Raw genomic sequence first — 21,429 nt, forward strand, 5'->3', positions numbered from 1 at the left:
TACATCAACGTCAGTCGTCAGTATACGCAAGTTTTTGTGACATTTTTTGAGGCTATCGATACTATTATCTATGACAAATAATGATCATGCCCCGTCGCGACTCGCGACGTGCCGGCAACCAAACAAACGCACGCGTTCCACCGCCCACCGGTGAGATACGATCAAAGTCGACCTGCATCGACCCTGGCCGAGTTATCGTGATTATCAAATGAGGCCTGAGGGCACCAGGGGTCCTATGCAAGAATATCGATATTATCGACTATGGATACAAATTTTTCGATTGCTAAAATAAATTCATTTATAAAATATAATAAATTATATTTACATTTATACAATGTAAATTATATTTAACGTGTCGTGTAAATAATGAGTAATCTACATGGATCGTTCATATATCGTCAGAAATGTCAGAAATTTATGTTTTGTTCGCATATTTATTTTGAATTACTATTTTTTGAGCACAACTTTTAGGACGCTAGGAAAAATTAACAAATGGTTTTAATGAGTTTGATTTTATACTTATGGAAAAAATTAACATTATGTGCATATTTTGCAACCGTGAACTAAATATGCTTTTGCCGTTTAAAAACTCTTAAATAAGGGTAAACATTATTATTTAATATAATGTTTCTATATATTAGTATATCATGTATTTTTTATGTCACTACATATAATAAATAAATTTATAACTGAAATCTAATCTAATCTAGTCTAGAACTCCTTTTTATTCTTGTACGACTATTTGCACAAATACAGTTTAAATAAATTAATCAATTGATCAATCAATCATTCAATTTACAATAATTTATATTGATTACATTGTCCGCCTGAAAAAGGTTTATGTGAACATAAATATTAACTATAAACAATACGCAAACGATCCATGTCATATGTAATCGTGAAACTGCACGCAGGTCTGATTAACTTTTAAAAAATCATTAATCATCGACCAAACGAATGCACCATCTTATCATGCATCTCCTATACATCATGGAATTAATCGAAATTTGCAAGACGCGGATTAACTTCAATCTCGGTTCTAAGAATTAAAGAAACACGAAGTAAATTAAGCCGAGATTAAACATAATTAACTTTTTACATTAATTAACTTTTACATTAATAATTCATAAGAGATGGAAGATTGGCGCGAGAAATCGCCTCGTGCGCCCTCGCGCCGGCTCAAGTCGTTCCCCAATCTCCGCTTCGCGTGTCTCAACGCCATCCTGATAAAACGCGCTTATGAATATGCCATTACATTACATCGCACACTCGCTCCGACTTCTCCAGAGCGGCGTTACTCCATGGCGCGTGGCGTGCCGTCCTCGTCCCCGTCCCCCCGCTCCCGTGTGCCCCCGCATCGTGCCGCCGATCGAAGCCTTTTTGTTTTCGCGCAAGCTGGACATGTCAAAGATGACGACGGCAGGGATGGTGGTGGTGATGGTGGTGGTGGCATCGTCCTCGGTCTGACGCGCGATCGGGGAAGGAGATTGAGGATTGTGTCGCATGAGATCGGTGGCTAAATTGCCGCGGGCGCCTTAGCGAGTCGCTGCGAATTTACTGATAATTGATATGAGCCGTACGAATAACTACAGCATGGTATCTCGCAGGTGAGAGATCCCGTTTTCGCCGCGTCGCCGATCCCCGGGTTTCAGCGTCTCCGGCATATCTCCGTGGAAAGCGGAGCCGCGGAAAGCTCCTTGCGAGCGTGAGCGCGAGCGCGCGCGCGCGCGTGTTCAAGATCCGCGCGATCCGCGACCTTCGGTCACGGACGCGCGCGGACGATTGACACATCCACCTGTGATTCCGCGGCCTCAAATGCCGTCCTTCTCGTGACGTGACGGCGCGGGGCCGTCACTCTCACGTTCGCGCGCGACGCGCACTCGTGCTCGTATGTTAATCGCCGCGAGCGAGGAGCGTCGTCGATCCGCGCGTGTTTCGCGCGCGTGCGAGTGTCACCGGAGGAGACCCCCGCGCGATCGTCACCACCTGGCCGTGCAGGGTGCGGCATTTGTGCGGCTTGTTACCATTTTTGGTATGACGCTCTCCTCTCGCTCTCCGGCGATCGACACCGCCGCTGTCGAGACCGCTCGACCGCATTTATGCATTAATCCCGCATTCTTGCTGTTATTGCTCGCTTGCTAATCGAGAGCCGAGTGGCCAAGGCCTTTGCCAAGAATCCTAGTAATGTTTTCAAATGTGGAAAAAAAATAATATTGACTAAGTAAAGCGTATCTGGCCTTTGATATGTATAGATAATTGATTGACCGAATAGATAGATTGAATAGATAGATAATTGGGCGATTAATTGAGAGTTTCAAGTTGCGTGTGATACAAATGATATTAATGTATGATGACGTTCCGCTTGCAGGTGGTTTCACCCGAATATCACGGGTTTAGAGGCGGAACGGTTGTTGATGGAAAGAGGAGTTGACAGCTCGTTTTTAGCACGACCCAGTTCTTCAAATCCCGGTGACTTCACGCTGTCCGTCAGGTGATTACGGAATTATATACACGTTTGAGCTATATCGCTACATACATTAATTGCAGACCATATACGAATGTAATAGAATGTAATAATACGTTGGATACCTCTGTTTCAGACGAAATGGCGAAGTGACTCATATTAAAATAAAAAACGCAGGGGACTTCTATGATCTTTATGGCGGTGAAAAGTTCGCCACGCTTTCAGAATTGGTGCAGTTTTACATGGAAAACGGCGGACAATTACGCGAAAAGAACGGTGAAATTATCGAGCTTAAGATTCCTCTCAACTGCGCTGATCCTACGACCGAAAGGTACACAGATCGTGATTCTGCACGAGACATTTTTTAAATATAATATTTGCATAATATTTATCCTTTTAAAACGCTTGACACAGCTATTCCTTGTTAATGCTACCTTAAATGTATAGCGTGTAGTGATGGTAAATATAATTGAAGGTGGTTCCATGGGCACTTGTCGGCAAAAGAAGCGGAGCGATTAATGTTGGAACGTGGGAAAAATGGATCTTTCTTGGTGCGTGAGTCTCAAAGCAAACCCGGTGATTTTGTGCTGTCGGTACGCACCGATGATCGTGTCACACACGTTATGATACGATCTCAGGTTAGGCTAAGTTATATGTATTAATATTTTATATACAGCTTCTGATATATATCCAAGATAAATATACAGGACAGTAACAATGGTACGATTGGTGAATCTTTATGAAAAAATAATTTGAAAATATAGAGAACGAAATTTTTGTTGTAGCAGCTTTTCTGTCGAGCAAGTTCTTGAATGTTGGAAAATTAATAACATGTTTTTTCATATTAAAATATTTTATTTGGCTATATCACAATGCAAGTCAAATATAAGAAACTAATTAATATTGCAGGATAACAAATACGACGTGGGTGGTGGTCACAAGTTTGATAGCCTTAGTGATTTAATAGAGCATTATAAACGAAATCCAATGGTTGAAACAAGTGGAAGCGTCGTCCATCTTCGGTAAGGCTCTTATATCATATTCTATGTTACTCTTATAAAATACAAACTTTTAATGCAGCATATCTTGTAAATACTATCGATTACTTACAGGCAACCGTTCAATGCAACGCGCATTAATGCCAGTAGTATCGAAAGCAGAGTTAGACAATTACACAAAGAAAACGGTTGTTCCAATGGTTGGCTATGTTGGAATGGTACTAGCGGAAGCAGCGAGGATGGAGTGGGTAAAGGCAAAGGAAAGGCTGGTTTTTGGGAAGAATTCGAGTCGCTGCAGCAGCAGGAGTGCCGGCATATGTTTTCAAGAAAGGAAGGTTTACGTCCAGAAAATCGTGCCAAGAATCGTTATAAGAACATTTTACCATTTGACCATACTCGGGTACGACTAAAAAATGTGGACTCTGATACTCCTGGAGCCGATTATATTAACGCTAATTACATAAGGGTAATATTTTTTTTATTAATATCTCCGATATATTTGGGTGTCTCAAAAATTTAAAGTATTATTAAAAAATTTCCTTAGCAAAGATGTTAAGCAAATTCATAATTTATTGCAATTTCTCAAATTTTACAACATAGAATATGTATTTAAGAGATACAACCATTAAATTGAAGATTAATTAAAATTCGAACCGAATATGATTTTGTTATCTATCTTTCTTAAAGTTCAGTTTGCTCATCTCTGATCATCAGTTACTTGAAAATTATAGTTATCTTGTTATTTTCATTCAAAAATCGATTCTAAATTGACCAAAAAATCTGAAAGAATATTCAGTAATCTTGAGATATCTTGCATAATGTTACTTGTATCAATTATACAACAAAGTCGTTTTGTAGAACAAAGAAGGCGATGAAACAAACACTAGCGTTGACAGTGGTGGTGACGATCCGTCATTTGGCAAATGTTACATAGCCACACAAGGTTGCCTTCCAAATACCATACAAGATTTCTGGCATATGGTCTACCAGGAGAATACTCGTGTGATTGTTATGACCACCAAGGAAATAGAGAGGGGAAAGGTACGTGAACCCTCTGAACGCTGTTACAGATAGAAAGCTAATTTTTGACACGTTATTCTCTTCTTTTCTAGAATAAGTGCGCACGTTATTGGCCGGAAGAAGGGGAAACTTCCGAATTCGGCGAATGGAAAGTGCGTGCTGTAGCTCGAACTTCGACCGCTGATTATACTCTGCGCGAGTTTCTCTTGCAAGGAACCAAATCGGAGTTTTCTGAGTCCAGGAGAATTTATCATTACCACTTTCAAGTAATGTATCTAATATATATACATATATATTTTTTTTTAACACTGAATTGACATATATTCTATATAATGAATTATATATAATGAGAGTAGAAATAAATTTCTGTATTTAATTTACAGGCATGGCCTGATCATGGCGTTCCATCAGATCCTGGTTGCGTATTGAACTTTTTACACGATGTAAACGCTAGGCAAGAATCAATTGCTGCATCTTTGGCTGCGAAGGAAAAGGATCAGGAAAAGGATGAACCATGCATAGGGCCAATTCTCGTCCATTGTAGTGCTGGAATTGGCAGGACCGGCACATTTATCGTTATTGACATGATTTTAGATCAAATTAAACGTCATGGTAAGTATAGAAACAGTTGATAAACGATTAAGCATCTTGCTGATAATTGAAGTCGCTAAATATACTAACGTCATATAATAACACCAATTGTACATAACAATTTATCTTTTTATGATTCATTATGAAATGATATTTTTATTAATTTATTTTTACCTTTAATATATATTATTAATGTGTACTTGATTTTTTAAGGACTGGACTGTGAAATTGACATTCAACGCACGGTACAGCGAGTACGTGCGCGAAGATCAGGAATGGTTCAGACGGAGGCGCAATATAAATTCTGCTATTTGGCTGTCCTTCATTACATCGAGACTGTATCTCAACGGATGCAAGCGGAACAGGTACTATAGTTCAATATCGTGTAATGATGTTATCAGACAACTGATTTACTTTCATATTAATTGATTTGTGTGTGTTTCTTTACAGAAATCACTTCAGTTAGGCAGAGAATACACCAACATTCGTTACAAAAGCGAAACGAACGCTTCCACTAATGCTGTTGTGGCCGAAACCTCCACTCCCACTTGTACGCCAACAGTCCCTCCAACACCAGCACCCACTCACCATAATTTGAGGCCAAAGTAATTTTTCTTAGGCACAATCGGTTTCGCGTACATTCGGGAAAGCAAAGAAGAGGCTTGGTTATTCTTTTGCTCTCTCTTTCTCTTTCTATTCTCTATTTCTCTGTTATTGTAGGTAATATTACGAGAAGAACTATGCGACATACCCTGACATTCGCAGAAGTTTATTCATCATCAAGAATTCAGTTTCGTCTCTCTTGTTAAATATTCTTTTTATCGACTGCATACTTACGATTTATTTTTTAAGTAATTGGATTGTGAATATTTACATATACACAGATATATATATTATATATATAAATATAGAAAGAAAAAAGAGCTGTATAATTTATCGATCTATAGCCTGTTATCTTCATGAAAATGAATTACTACAAATATACTAAATATTTGCTGGCATATTTTTTATTTCCTTTGCTTATCTGTTCTATGCCATGTATAAAGTCTTGACAAGACAATAATAAAATGATATTGAAGACTCGACTTTATTTAACGGAAATTTAAACTTTTCGTAAGTGGAGTAAATTTATCTAGCGAAGATTCGAAGCTCTAGTTGAGATTTAAAGCCAAGGAAAATCCGAATCCATATTTTGTGGGGATTTAAATTTAGTAAACGCTCAGATCCACTTGATGAAGATATGAATCAGGGTTGTGCTATAAATGTCAAGATTATATCTACAGGGATATTTTATGTATCGTCTGTGTGATGTTCGCGGTATCGCAGATTTTTTTTATGTAGACAATGTAAACTATTACAAATTACAATACAAAAAAGAGTAATTATGAAATGGTTAACATATCTGCTTTTGATATTAACTATAAAGACATTTAAATGTTATGAATTCGAAAGTTGCAATAAATGATATTCTATATGTATCAAATTCTAAATATATAAATATTCTAAAACATAAGTACTTTGCTTCCCCCGTCTTATAAGTCGACATAAAACGAGATACTGATTTTGTTTCTGGACTAGTTTAAATGATACATTTTATTTCTATATTAAAAATTTATTTGTTTTGTGTTCAAAATATATTTTAGCTACAGTAATAATATAGTGATAATATGAATATATTTTTGCAGATTCTTCGAATCATAACAGGAAATTCGTGATTTTAATAGAATCGATTATATGTTAATAATTAATATTGAAGTTGTATAATATTGCTTAGTATCATCGACAATTATTGCGAAGCAAAACGCTGTTTCGAAAATTTGACGTGGAATTTTTTAAATATGATCTGAAATCGTAGGAAAAAAGATCTACGGGGAAGGCCGTGTCTTCTAAACCGGATGATTCAATGGGCGCATGTGCGCATCGCGAAAGAGGTGATGGTTTGTACTGTTCTCTGGAGAACTGTGCTTCGAACGTTGCGTCTTCCCCGAGATTACTTCCTCGTACACTTCAAGTTATATTTATAGTAATAAACATTATATATTTGAATTTTTTTAACATAAAAATGTGTGAATTAAATTTCGGCGACGGTATTGCGAATGTGTGTCATGTATATTTAACGTGAACGACGTGAAAGATAGTTTTATTTAATTTATTTATCGTAAGAAATACTCGCAAATCACAAGAAGAACTTTTAATTACCAGCTATGGCAAAGTTCTTGGCAACCATTAAGGCGATAATCACGCGCTTGGTATTCGCATCCCACGGTTTCATCGCTATCTGGCAGGTGACAACATTCAAGAAAAATCCGTATTTCTGGTACCTGAGTTGTCCTATCTTGTTGCTGTTCTTCGAGGGTATTTTCACCCTCACTATAAAGGAAAATCAAGAATGGAAATGGTATGTCAAACTGCAGTTGCAAATATAATTTTTATGCTTTGAAAAAATTGTTTATGTAAGAATAATGAAATTAAGAAAGATTCAATTTCTATGACTTTCCAAAAAATAGAAAAGGTAAAGTAACATATAGTTTGATTTTTTAAACAAATTTTACAATACAGTTTTAATGTATAAAGTTTTAAAATTAATTATTTATTTATAATTTACAACTACATGGATTATTTCAGCAGTAATATGAATGGGTGTATTAAAGTTAATATATGGTTTAGTCACATTATATTAATATATAAAATATTATACAAAGTTTCTCTCTATATTTTCTATGCTTTTATATTTAATTCTCATTTACGAACTATTACAATTGTTAATTGGATAGCTAAAGTAAATATTTACGAGATAATTATTTCATGCATTACAAAAGGAACAAGAAGCTTAGACAAAAATAATATATTTTATAGTGTTAATATTATTATATAGAATAATTTACATTAAAAATTTAAAAACTGTAAAATATATAATTTAATATTATTAATTTAGTTACTTTGTGCAATAATTGTTTTAAAAAATACATTAATAGATGACTGAACGCAAATATATGCGACTGCAAAAGTAAAATATAAAGATTATACATTGTTATCTCCTCTCTTGTCGTATTGTTATACCTGATTATCATTTTATCTCTAACAGTTATTAGTTGTATGGAAAACATAAGTATACGTAGAGGTAATATTGCGTTAGATACAGTATCATTCATTGCGAAAATCAGCGTAAAAGGGATTCCTCGGAAAGGGTGTGTGTTGTGAGACCGTCTCTCAGTTTGACAGACGGAAATTGAAGCATTAGTAACATGAGCCAACAAGTTAGAATCCACTTTGTTCGGGGCACGAGCGGTCGTATCAAAAATTATTGACATCTGCGAAAAAGGGAACTCGTGACCCGATTCCGTTTACCTGACTCATCGATCAATCGAATTAGATGTAGCGCGGAATACCGTCTCACAGCGCATATTTGCTCTCGAAAATCCTGAGGAAGAGAATGTGAACAATGAGTAATAATAAAAGAATGAAATAAACAATATAATAAAATATAAAAAATAATATAATATAAGATTTACAAGTGAAAAACACGAGATGAAAGGAATCTCGATAGTTTAAGAAGATTTTTGTTATTTAGTTTTATCATTGCAGCCTGAAATGTAGTGCGTTAAGAGTTTGTTATTTACTATACAATTTTTATATTTCTAGGTTTTGCCCGTCCGTATTTTTATATCTCAGTAGCGTGGTGCCTGCAATATGGTTGCTAGAACTGGATAAAGTAGACAGGAGACTGAAATCTCGCGGGTCGAACATCAATATATCCGAGAATTTCGATCTATCCAATCTGGCAGCAGGTGATTTAAAGCATCTGGAAGAAGCTCTAGGCGTGCGTGTAATTTTTAATCTTATCTCTTTTTTATAAAATTTATGAAAACTAATAAAAATAATAATTAGCAGGGATAATTTTATTAAAATTTATTAATTAAGTCAAGGTCTTGTTTCGTACCATCCAGGTTGATATCCGATTACCGGACCTAAAAATTTCTACAGAAACATGGGTCACTCTGATCGAACAATTCTTAATGCTGATTCTGATAATCGGCCGGTGGATGTTGCCGAAAGGTGATCTGACTCGAGATCAATTGAGCCAGCTGCTGTTGGTCTACATTGGTACCGCGGCCGACATCATCGAGTTCTTCGATTCCTTCAAGGAGGACAGGATAGCGAGGGAGCCCGTACTCGTATACCTGACCTTGGGCATTTGGGCATGGTCCCTGATGCAGTTCACGGTTGTGCTGACCGCCACCAAGTCGAGGAAGTCGCGATTGTCGTCCGGCGTGGCCAGGAAGAAAGTCCGGACGGAAACCAGTTGCTGCAGCATCGACGTATGGGGAATCGCTCTCAACATGCTTCTTCAAGTATGTCCACGAATAATATATGTAAAATACATCTCAAAGACATCAGAGATATTTGTATTAACTCTAGACCTATTCACGCATTGGTCTCATTCGTGACCTATCTTCAGTAATAAATAAAAAGTAACATAGAGACTGTTCAAAATTATAAAACGTCGTTTTGTAACATCTGTTATTTTTCTGAAGTAATTTTTTTATTAGCACCTTAATAACCAGTTATTAAAAATTTTTTTAAATGGTAAAAATATTTTTGATGAAGTTACGATATAAACATAATGTTAAATTACGGTGGATTATTGACGAATCTAAAAAAAATATCTCTTTCTTATTGTCTTAGAATTAATTCGATTTAATAAACGATATATATAATATGTATGATATTAGTGATATTGATATTGATATTGATATTTTGCAGGACGGACCGTTTTTGGCATTTCGTTTGATATTGATATTTCATTATCAGATAGTCAGTTATATGAATATATTCTTTACATGCAAGAACACATTGGTGATACTGCTACAATTGTACCGACTTTACGTAGTACAAACCGAGAGTAAGAGCAAACGGAATAAGAAATATAGTAAAATGGATGTGTCGAACATCAGTATCATTTCTCGAGGTGACATGTACAAAGATGTAAGAATGAGAAATTCGCGAGATAACAATAGGCATAGGAATCGACGTGATAAGGACGTAGAAGCAAATTATAGTGAGACCGAAGACTCGGGAGAAGATATTGATAAATTCGATTCGTCCCCAAGAACTGTCGCTCGTTCCAAACGGTTAGCATTTTAACTACTTTTAAAGTAAAAATAATTAAGTTACAAAAACGAAGGAAAGAATTTATTTTTTAAGAGCAAATACTTATTTCTCAAAATTAAGAATTATTTTCAAGAAAACATCTTTTTCTTTATTTTTTGTATTTATTTTAGTTTTTAAATGAAATTAATCTAATTTTTTAACAATAATTAAAAAATAATCAGAATTAATAATTAAATTTTTTTTTATTTTACACAAGGCGCACTAAATTACATTTCTCTTATGTTTTATCGTTATACAAAAAATTCCTTTATCCAGCAGAGTATTAATTTATGAAAAAATTTTCTTTTAGAAGTAGCTATTATAAATTTTGTTTAATATAAAATAGAAAATTAAAAAGACTAGGGCAAATTTTGTCTATAAAAATATTATACAAGTATTTTATTGGTATTTTACATATATTGAATGAATTATTCTAGAAAGACTCGCCAAGACACTGGATACTCAACGTCGAGCTCTCGTAATTCTAGCAAACACGACAGGTTGCACAAGCGTGAAGAAAAGAAAAAATCGCGTAGAGAGGAAACTAGACGTGGCACGTCTGACGAGAGGCATAAAAGAAGAGGGGGCAGAAAGTCTTCTGAGAAAAACGAAAGGAAGTCGACAAAAACTAAGAACGACGATGACTCCGATAAGAGCTCCAATCGAAAGTTTGATAGTGAGAACGAGTCTTTCAGCGACGAGCTGACTGAAAGTAAAGTTATCAGCGAACGCAGCGAATCGGAATCCGATAGAAAGAGGTAAACATATAATATTTTAAATTCAAGTTAAAATTAAGTTACTTGTACGTATTACATTTTATATTTGAATGTTAAACACAAAAATCGGGAATTAAGTACAAAATTAGCACGTAAGAAGCACGTAATTCTAACACAAGTACAATTTCGAATTTTTTTTGGAGGGAATACTAGCTTCACAAAGATATAATTTTCCATTATTTACAATTATTTACAGTGCCCGTAAATATACGCATCGAAAGCGGAGACAAGACAGAGATTGACAACGGAATTTGGACATCGTGGCATTATTACTTATTTATTCTGCAATTCTAGTCACTTACATCCTTTTGATACAGGCTGGAATTAACGACGGCGTGACATTAATCACAAAAACGAAACGTTTTCAACGTAGAGACTAACATGAGTAATATTTGTAAAGTCAAACGAACTTCCATGTATTTATAATGCGTGTATATATACGCACGTGCGCATGTCTGTAGCTATTTAATAATTTCCAAATAGTAAAACATAGATGTTTATTTATGTAAATTGATTTTGGCGTTTTAGAACGTTTTAAAATTTTGATCCGATTTAAAGAGAAAAAATATATTATCTAGATGTGACGACTAGAAAAATATAATTATTAGTTTACGCATTTTATGTTTTGTAGGTGTCATTAATACTTTGTCGATAATGGCTGCTGATTAAAAATTTCAAAGGCGTATCTTTTATAATATCCATATCTCTGTATATGTTCTTCGGGTAAAATAAACCAAAGGAATACGCGATTTATTATAAACTATTAACCCATAAAATTATCTTCATAAAACTGTTTTAATGCGATAGACACATAACTTTGAACTTAACGATATCGTATACAATAAACAAAATACTGTTTTATCTTCAATTTCTTACACGACAGAATTATTGCAAGTCTCTAGCCATTGAATGCTCTGTTTGCTGTCGAGAGTGTCGATATAACTTGACAGATCGTCCTGATGAACCCCGTTGGCGGCGCAATATAAGATCGCCGTGTTCTCCAAAAGCTCTTGCAACGACCCCGTTTCATCTTTAGAATATTCCGATTTCTTTTCTTTCGGCTTCACATCAACCATGATAACTTCGTGCTCATTCGGATCCTTGCGAGAGTCAATCGAATTCTTTCTTATATAATTCAGCGTGCCCAGGTTCACTTGTTCCCTCAAAGGAACTTTGTGACTCTCTGATGTCGAAGGGCCCTTCCAAGCGTTTTGATTGCCACCGGCAACCTGACCGTCCTTGGTCTTCTCCAGCATCAGATGAAGCCTCTTCCACTTTCCCTGCGGGAAATCAAAACTCGTATTCGAATTGGATACGAATTGTTGAGTCTCCTCAGCCGTCGTACTCTTCTGCCAGAGGCTCTTCGGCAAACTTTTCACGCTCGGATTCGTCAAGCTCGTCTTCGTATCTCTCGAGCTGTAAGTTTGGCTCTGCATGGACTGCGTAGGCTTTCTCGTGCCTTTGTTGTATTCCGATAAGATTCTAGCGATCTCCGAAGTTTCGTTGGTGCACCACGCGAGGTTCTTGCCGGAACTCGTCATGGATATTCTACCGTCTGACTCCCTGCTAATTTTCATCTTGTGATCGAGACTCTTGTTTTCGCGCGCCTCTTTCACGACCTGGACGGTCTTCTTGTTGTCCAACTGATTCTCGAGGAAGGTCCTCTTCGTTGTATATTCCTGCGTATTCGTGGCGCACCTCTTTAAGGTGCGCACGTTGTTATTCACTGGCGATTCCTCGCATTTCGAAACCGGCTCTTTGGCATACATCAGCTTTTTGTAGATCGACGACATCCCCGTCAGCGTCTCGTCGCCGGACGCATCTTCCAACTTGGCCGAGTTGAATATATTCCTTGCGATTGCTGTACAAGCATCGCCGCTCGTGGATCTCGCGGCCGAACTTCTCAACAAGATTAGAGAGCTGTTTGGAGCGCCTCGAATAATCTGCTTCAAATTCATCCTGATCGTTCCTCCATTCTGCGAAGCGGTCCTCGAGCTGTTGAAGTCCGGGGTCGATTTCTGCGCTTCTGGTAAATACGTTGTTGAAGATGACGGAAAAGTCGAGGTGACTTTCTGATCGCTCGTGCTATTGGCGGTGCTTTTATTTTGTATACTCTGCGCCATGGCGATCGCATAAGCTTCCAACAATTTTGTTTCTTCCGCAAGCTTAGTGACATTCTCCGAAGGAATTGCGACGTTACCTTTGACGTCCGTTGGCTCCTTCGCCAATTCTAAAGAGCTCGTCTTGGCGGAAATCGTCACCTTCGTCATCTTTTCTTCCACAGCTTGCCTGTAAACTGGCGTCATAACTTGCGAACAATAACCGAACACGCAATGAAGACTTTCGTGCATGCATGTCTCAAAGGACTTGTTGTTCACGGAGAGATACGTATTCCATGGATCTTTGGTATTCGATGAACGTTTGCTTTTCATTCTCGCCTTTCCCTTGGACTTCTTCTCGGCCGAAGAGACCCGATCGCAATGCGGATCGACAGAGACCACCTCGATATCAGGCTCGTTGATGATCTCGCAATAAGATAATCCATCGAGGCTGGTGAAGTATCTTCCTAAATACTCCACTGCTAAACCAGCCTGGAAACATAATCGTATGAAGAATGTCTTAAGATCATTCAGATTCTTTCTTTCATAAAATTGGAGAGAGTTGATCTTTTTCTTTTTTTTTTTTAGTAAAAATTATTAAGAAATTTTATTATTTCTAAGTTTTTCAAAAAATAGAATTTTAACACTTTCAAAAAATGTGTATCTTTTTAGAATGAAAAATTCTACTAAAATAAATTTCAAATCAGTGTTACCTAAAACTTATAGAGTGCAGTTACTGAAGTATAATAATTACAGTTGCCTATTCGCTCCTTTGACATTTAATTAAAGTGCGCAAATATATTTTATTTTAATTCATTAACTGCTATAGATAATACAAGATTATATAGATATTATATTGTATAGAAAGATAATTTTACTTGAGGATGGTAGACCGGTCTCTCATGCATTCCATGCACGGGCCACTCCTTCCACTCCGTCTCATCTTTTTTGGTAGGTGCTTGATAAGTAGCACCTACAGTATACATCTTTCGAGTAACAGATCTGGTATTCATGTACGGCATCGTGGACGATCTTACGCGCTTCCCGAGTTCATAATTCGAATAAAACTCTTTCTTGTTGGCCAGCAGTCGTTGTTTCGGTCGCGAAAAATCCTTATCAATATTTCTCTTAGACACTCGCATGGGATTTCGTCTCACCTCCATCGTTTTGAGACTGAACAATGAAACAAAGATATCACAAAATTTGAAAAAAACTATTCTAAACAGATTATTATCTTTTTTCGGAATATATATGTGTAGTGAATGAAATTGAAATGAATTATGAAATTAGAATTATTCATATTCCTTATTTTATATTATATTTTGTGTGACATAAAATTTAAATAACAAGTTTCGATATACAAAAATCTATCATTTTTGCATATATAAGTTTATCATCGATTAAAAGTTATTTTTTAGGCTTATAAACACATTTATATATAAAATAATTGTATACAAGTTTATATACATGCATAAATAATTTTTAATTTGTATGTTATATATAATATATAATTTATATATGCAAATATATAAATTATATCATACGTAATTAATTAATTCGAATTTTATTTGGCAAATATAATAAACTTTTTAGCACAAGTCTATTACGTAAGCGTCTTTTAATATTGCTCACGTTTTGTTCCTGAGTGCTCGTGAAATTCCTTTCATTTTAACATCCGTACAGCCAGAAGTCGAGCTACTACTGTTACTCGTCTCCGTCAATTCCCTATAATCGCTGTCTTCCATATCCGACTTCGGTTTTTGCCGTATCACGATCGTGTCTGGCGGCAGTTTCTGCAGAATTTCCATATTTTCATAATCCACTGCGTTGCTTTGCGAATTTGCACCCTCGCGTTCTGCCATCTCTCCGAATTGCCTCCGTAGGATCATCTTGGAGTCATTGTCACTTAACTCGATCACGCGACGATTTACATTATTGATCCTGCCGCGATCGCTGGCTCGGGTCTGTTCCAGCAGGATCATCTCCGCATTTCTGTCGTATATTTTCTCTCGATTCATTAACGCCGAACTTGCAATTAAATCGAGACAGGAAACGTATCTCCTGGTGACATCTTCGTTTCGATCTTCGCCGATCGACGAGTCGATCTTCGTGGGTGGTTCTTTAATTTCTTGGATCTTAAAAGAACGCTGCTCGGATAATGCATACGAGTTCTTCGGCAGTACCTCCATTAATCTAAATCACTTTTTTTATATTTATTTTGTATTACATTCAGTTTAGTCTACGTATGTATATGTTCTAATCTAAATGCTTAGCAAAATCTCCTTTTCACGAAATATTTAGTAAGCGCGGCAAATTATGTGAAAACCCATACGAAACAATAAGATTTACAGATCTTATTTTGCGCCGAAAGCACTGGAGAGTTGGAAGGATCTCGCATAAATAATTGAAAACGTATAAAACTGTGTAATTGAAAAATTTCGCGAATATATTTTTGAGACATCTACTCATGTGTATTTTCTTTATTTCGCGCAATTTGTCGATTTTTTTTTAACACCGGCACTTTTGTGAAATGACAAATTCCATCGAGTGCCTACGACGTATGGGTGTGCGTGTTGCGTGTTTTCTTTTATAGAGCTGTGTTCTAATATAAATACCGCACATAATATCGTATCCTTGAATTTTAAAAAATATATAAATGTCTATGACACAAACTTTTTATTTTTCTGATATTTAATTATACTGTAACTTTAAGTAATTTTTTTTTTCGTTTTATAATCTAAGGCAAATCAGCAAATTATTGTAAAATAAACTTATTCAATTTACATTAACTACCTTTCTAACTACGCTGTATTTAGAATGAGAATTGTATCTTTGTGGACATGTAAACGCGCGAGAGAAAAGTAAACGTGAAGTGTAAAATAATCTTAAAAAATGCAAATTAGGGGAAAAAACGTACCTTGTGATTTTATTTACTCCTCTTCGTAGACAGACACTTCGGCCAACTTACAACGGAAATCCGCTGTTAAATTTATCGACGTCTTTTACCGTAAACGTTTTTCTTCTTTTGTTATAAGAGGAAATATGGAGTTCGCGTACTTTGAAGGCAAGTTGGTGAATTCCTGAGGGACTCCTAAATATTTATTGGCCGTTGGATAAAATTATAAACAATATCCGGACCAAATAAAACGATCGGTATCAATCGGGAAATAGTAAGGAGTAGCAGCTCCGGAGACGTAGACGGTGGAATGAAAGATATTTTCGTAAAACAAAGCACTGATCGGCTGTCACGACAGTGTCGCTTCTCAAGTGTTTTCATCGCGTCGGTCGGTCGTTTGCGCGCACCCATAGATCTGACAAATCCATTGGACGACAAGAACTGACAGTCGAAGGCTCTGGCAACTGGAAAGCGTGGGGTAACGGCTGCTTCATCATTTCAAATAAAAGCGCCGTATAAACTTTGCATTATTATACATTCTAAATAGTACATAATTTCCAAATCGTCGTTGAGGATACATACAGCCAGTCTCGAGTAGCATCGATTTTATTTCAAAGCAAATACTAAATTATACTAACTATAGTTCTTTTACATGTACATACATGTAGATATTGAATACAATATTCGTCGCTCGTATTGCACATCATGAACTAAAACCGAGATCGCGGAAAAGTCTTTAGCATTTTCCCTTTTTTTCTCTCCCCTTCCCTATCTCAGCATTAAAGGTATTTACAAAGAAAAGAAGAGTCGCCGAAATGTTTTTTGTTACGAGCACTCAATTCATATTGTCGGTTGTCAGCGCGAGGGTGGTGAGCACAGATCGACGGTTTGGGTTTACTCCCAAATTTTCCCAATTTATCCAAGACAAGCGTGCCGTCAGATCTGCAATAATGGTCACGATATAATTAACGCATCGAGAAATCGTAAACGTTACGTGTGGTTTGTAATTCAAACGATATTCATAAGATTGATTTTAAACATGTAGTGATATTTGTCCTACTAAATTTTCAAGAGAGAGCTGTACATTGCCAACTCTTGAAGAAGTAATCATCTTCTTCAAAGTAACTTCTTTTCGAACCCGAAAGCGATATATTTAGTTTCCAAGTAAAGGTACTCTGCAGAAGACAATATTCAACTTGTTGAGCATTCAATATTAAATTACACTCCTCTAATTTTTTAATAGAATCCTCCAATCGTAATATTACTGTTTTAATATTAAGTTTTTATAATGCAAGACACAAAGACGGAATCTATATTTTTTTTATTAATTGAAAGATAATTTTTATAATTTTTGACCTGCACACATCATTATCTCAATTATCTGATTGATAGAATTTCTCTGAAATATGTATACGAGATGCATACCGAGACGTTACTTATGACTTTTATGCTTATGATCGATTCTTAGCGCGTCATGTTATTTTTCAAATAATCGAGATAATTACGAAAGTACAGACATACCGCTCGTGTTCCATTCGGCGCGCTCGCCGTTTATCTCACCCCTAAGGCACCTCTCGACGTAAGTCAAAGGGTCGAGCCTCGCCGCTAGAACCTCGCGCAAGAGCGCAATGTACGCTATGGCCAGGCGCAAGGTATCGATCTTCGACAGTCTCTTTTCGTAAGGAAAGGTCGGCACGTGGACCCGGAGCTCGTCGAAAGCCGAGTTGATGCTGCTAAAAATTGCAATCACACTAACAATCCGCTCGTGCGTATCTTAGGAGGGAAATATAAAGCAGAGAAAGAGATTTTACACAATTATAAACATCTTAGAATAAAACATTACAACTGCGAATCAATTTTGTCATTAACGCAAAATATTAATAATATAACGGTTAACGTGTAAACAACTGATTTCTTTAGCAAGCGACGGTCCGCAAATGCAAGGCTTTAGTTTTATTTTATTATTGGTTTAAAACAATTTTTATAATTATTTTACGCTATATTTTTGGTACATACAATTATCTTTTTTGAAATAAACTTACAGTGCGTTTTACATTTATATAATGTATAATTTCGCTGATATTATCTCAAAAATTAAATCTCTGCACATAGACTACTCATAAAATCTGTTCCAATAGATTAAAATTTATTGCTAATTACTTTTTGAAAATTCCTTACCTCAGCATACGTTTTCTTTCACGAATATTAGCTGCGTGTCTTTGAATTCTATAAGGACTACCATTTGGATAATAACCCTCTTCTACGCCGTTCATTTCTGTGTCATGATCTGAACAAAAAAATTTATATAATGAAACGTTAATCAAATAACTGCATTATTATAATTATTTAGCATTCATTACCTGGCGTTGAAACTGGCATGTGATAGTGCAAAGGAGAATGTGTATGTGGCGATGTGTGCGTGACGTGTTGCGTGGATCTGCCCGCGTAAACGCATGAGGGTAATTCTGCCAAATCTTCCTCAGTGATATCGCTATTGTGCCCCACGTAATATTGAGTACTGCAAAATTATAATAATGCAAAATTTGTTTGTGCTACTCAGATATTTGATATTTGTGTTTGTATAGAACTGTTAAAAATTTGGTATTCGTATTTTTAAGTAATAATTGAAAATAATGTTTTCATTGTTCATATTTCCTGATGCTAAGTATATCGATATTATTGATACAAATTTTGTATTAATAGTTATAAATTTTATTACAGCTAGTAAAACTCACAATTCGCATTTTTAAAAGATATTTAAAGTAGATTGTTTAGAGATCGATCTTATATTAAAGAGATAAGATTTTAGATTATATTAATAGCTTAGATAATATATGTATACTGTAACATTATATAATATTTAAATTATATATTCATGTAATATAAGTAATATGTTATAAATTCTATTATTTATAATTTTTATCATACTTTATTAGAAAATACTCTGCAATTAAAAATGACTTTTACTTTTATTTAGTATAAATTTTACAATTATCCATGCTAAGGTGCCATTTAATTTTTATTATAGGGAAAAAATAATTATACAAATTTGTTTTAATTAATGCAGAGCTATTTAAATATTGTTTATTTTCTTTGTTTAAATTGTAGTCTAAGTTATCTAATAAACTTTTTTATTATGTAGCAAATAATGGGCACGAGGAAAAATTTTTGTTCCTTGCTAAAGCAATCACATACAAGTAGTGAATTATATACATAAGTGGAAGGAATCACTCATTGTCAGTGTCAGATATAAAATACTTTTAATATAAAATTAAAAAAAAATATCTCATATTGATAAAAATCTCAATTAATTCTTTATTATTAAATTTAATAAGAACAATTTAAATAATAATTCAAATAATGATTTAAATTTTTCTTTCTATCCTACAAATCTTTAGCTATTCGCACGTGGACAGTTCTGTCGATATTATTGATATTTGTTACCGAACGTTAAAAAAAAATCTCAATTAAAAATATTAGAATACTCTCTTTATTACAATTAATTATATAAACATTAATTATTTAGTTATACATTGAATAACGATTCAGAGTTTCTTATTAATGTGATTGATCAACCGAAAGAGAAAGTGAGATAGTACCTGGTACAAGCCACGGTGGAATCTGCAGGTCTTGACGCGGTGCCGACCCGATGGCGGATCCTCTGGCTTCTGTCGTCAAAGTCGTACGAGGGATGATGATTCGCCATAACGCACGTTTTCACAATTTCATTCGTCGTGCGGTATCCCGCGCAAATTGTACTTCACGAATCAACCAACAACCACTAAACGTGGCCTCGACTTCTCTCTTATATATATATTTTTTTAATTTAGTTTTCTTTTTTCAAAAAATTCTGAATTCTTTCATAACACGCTGACTCGCGACGGTCAATTTCTTGATTTCTCTCTTTATCGATCTGGCTACAATTAATCGATTGATTGATCGTGCAAACGGAAGTGTTCGTATACGGTGAATACGCGGATTTCGACTATTGACGATGTCCCCAGGGAGGCCCGCTTTATATATGAAAAGCGTCGGGCTTGCGTGAGGGATGATCGATACCAACCCCTGGGCGGGTTTGCGGCCAATGGCGAGCCGAGACGCGTGTTGGACGTGACTATCAGACGCGCACGGGATTGGCGGGCGGACGCTCCAACGAGGGTTTTATCGGCTGGGGGACGACGGGGCGCAACACCCCCGCACAAATTTTATTCGTCCCCACCCACCGTTACCCCGTCGTCATCTCAACGGCAGACGGCGGAGCGGATTTATTCGCGGGGGAGGAGGGGGCACGGGGAGGGAACGCGGCGAGGGGTGGCGGAACAGTTTTTCAATTTCCCCAAGCACGGATGAAATATTACGAGCGTTCTTTTGATTGAAAATAATTTTCTTTCCTGCTCCTTCGTTCCAAACTTCCTCCCTCCCTCCCCCCCCTCTCTCTCTCTCTCTTTCTCTTGCTCTCGCTCTCTCGCTCATTCACTCTCGCTCTCATATTGATTTGGTGTACATATGTTAATTCTTTTGCGAATATGATATTCTAGCTTTACATATATGTGTTATGATATTTTAATACTACAAAGTATAAAACATGACAAGTAATAAAGTATTAAAATAAATATAAAAAAAAAGATGAAAATTTTATGGTTGATGTAAAAAATCTATATTATATGTATCTATTAATTTTATTTTCAGTAAAATGAACATGCAGTAAAACGACAAATGTGATTTTTTAATATAATTTTGTACAGAGAGTTTTCTGTAACAGTACGTTTGAATAGATTTTTAATTTTTTTTAGAATTTTTATTTTTTATCTTCTCTTTTAGACGGAAAGAGTTAAATGTTTGTGTTAGAAGTTAGATATTTGATACAGATGCTAGCCTGTATATAGCTATCCCATATCTTTGTGAACTTTTCTAAGAATATTCGGGGAAGCTGATAAGCAGAAGAGATTATCACATTTTCTGTACCAGTAATGTACTTTATTACGTTCGGGTAAAAAAAAATATGTTCTCATTGAATTAATATAAATCTACTTTAGTGCATTCTAGTTGAAATCGATATTCATTCTATTGCGAATATTTCTGCTATTTCTGTCTTGTTTGTCAAAAGCTAAACATACAAACATGGAAAGAATGATTAGAAATAATTTTGTTTCACCATCGAAATAATTATGTAAAACACTCAAATCGATTGCTAAAATGTCAAAATTTTTTACAGCATTATCATTATACTTCAGCGACCTGCTATAATTATTCTGATGGTGCAACAAAATTATTTTCAGATCTGTATCCAGCTAAATTTTTAGATACTTCAGCAAAACCGTTCTTTCCGCGAACGCCTTGATTTAAACGAAAAAAATAAATAAATTTGATGATCTGTGCTTGTAAAAACTATTCACGTCGCGCTTATGACAGCCTGAGAAAACGTCGTCTAGGA

The 21,429-nt window shown here is 35.7% G+C and overlaps 2 protein-coding genes across 4 annotated transcripts; one reads left to right on the plus strand and one right to left on the minus strand.

The window, feature by feature from the left end:
* Nucleotides 1-1,326: 1,326 nt before the first annotated feature.
* LOC112462513 (tyrosine-protein phosphatase corkscrew) lies at nucleotides 1,327-11,537 on the plus strand. 3 transcript variants are annotated; one of them, XM_025028324.1, is made up of 12 exons: nucleotides 1,327-1,607; nucleotides 2,369-2,491; nucleotides 2,601-2,795; nucleotides 2,940-3,102; nucleotides 3,374-3,486; nucleotides 3,577-3,928; nucleotides 4,321-4,503; nucleotides 4,575-4,748; nucleotides 4,866-5,094; nucleotides 5,287-5,438; nucleotides 5,524-5,678; nucleotides 7,276-7,359. In XM_025028324.1, exons 1-12 carry the CDS (start codon nucleotides 1,570-1,572, stop codon nucleotides 7,301-7,303), a joined length of 1,905 nt encoding a protein of 634 aa, XP_024884092.1. In that variant the 5' UTR covers nucleotides 1,327-1,569; the 3' UTR covers nucleotides 7,304-7,359. The 3 variants fall into 3 exon arrangements, with proteins under 3 accessions (XP_024884092.1, XP_024884093.1, XP_024884094.1); XM_025028325.1 differs by lacking the exon at nucleotides 7,276-7,359 and adding an exon at nucleotides 5,794-6,158; XM_025028326.1 differs by lacking the exons at nucleotides 1,327-1,607; nucleotides 2,369-2,491; nucleotides 2,601-2,795; ... (5 more) ...; nucleotides 4,866-5,094; nucleotides 5,287-5,438 and adding exons at nucleotides 8,716-8,893; nucleotides 9,021-9,425; nucleotides 9,838-10,205; nucleotides 10,662-10,982; nucleotides 11,197-11,537 and having other exon boundaries at nucleotides 5,589-5,678; nucleotides 7,276-7,471.
* LOC112462514 lies at nucleotides 11,536-19,966 on the minus strand. The gene is made up of 7 exons (XM_025028327.1): nucleotides 19,595-19,966; nucleotides 18,356-18,513; nucleotides 18,174-18,282; nucleotides 17,509-17,728; nucleotides 14,732-15,234; nucleotides 13,978-14,272; nucleotides 11,536-13,591 (listed from the first exon to the last, which is right to left on the minus strand). Exons 1-7 carry the CDS (start codon nucleotides 19,699-19,701, stop codon nucleotides 11,873-11,875), a joined length of 3,111 nt encoding a protein of 1,036 aa, XP_024884095.1. The 5' UTR covers nucleotides 19,702-19,966; the 3' UTR covers nucleotides 11,536-11,872.
* Nucleotides 19,967-21,429: the final 1,463 nt, after the last annotated feature.

The sequence above is a fragment of the Temnothorax curvispinosus genome, unplaced genomic scaffold (assembly GCF_003070985.1).
Source record: "Temnothorax curvispinosus isolate PA1 unplaced genomic scaffold, ASM307098v1 QBEX01012496.1, whole genome shotgun sequence".
Lineage (NCBI taxonomy): Eukaryota > Metazoa > Arthropoda > Insecta > Hymenoptera > Formicidae > Temnothorax > Temnothorax curvispinosus.

What these genes read in the sequence shown, in the direction of transcription:
- LOC112462513 (XM_025028324.1), top strand. Translation starts at nt 1,570, where the DNA reads ATGAGCCGTACGAATAACTACAGCATGGTATCTCGCAG. An exon ending in GACTTCACGCTGTCCGTCAG is followed by an intron (nt 2,492 to 2,600) that starts GTGATTACGGAA and finishes CCTCTGTTTCAG; the next exon opens with ACGAAATGGCGAAGTGACTC. An exon ending in GGAAGCGTCGTCCATCTTCG is followed by an intron (nt 3,487 to 3,576) that starts GTAAGGCTCTTA and finishes GATTACTTACAG; the next exon opens with GCAACCGTTCAATGCAACGC.
- LOC112462514 (XM_025028327.1), bottom strand. Translation starts at nt 19,701, where the DNA reads ATGGCGAATCATCATCCCTCGTACGACTTTGACGACAGAAGCCAGAGG. An exon ending in TCCACCGTGGCTTGTACCAG is followed by an intron (nt 18,514 to 19,594) that starts GTACTATCTCAC and finishes ATAATTTTGCAG; the next exon opens with TACTCAATATTACGTGGGGC. An exon ending in CATGCCAGTTTCAACGCCAG is followed by an intron (nt 18,283 to 18,355) that starts GTAATGAATGCT and finishes TTTTTTGTTCAG; the next exon opens with ATCATGACACAGAAATGAAC.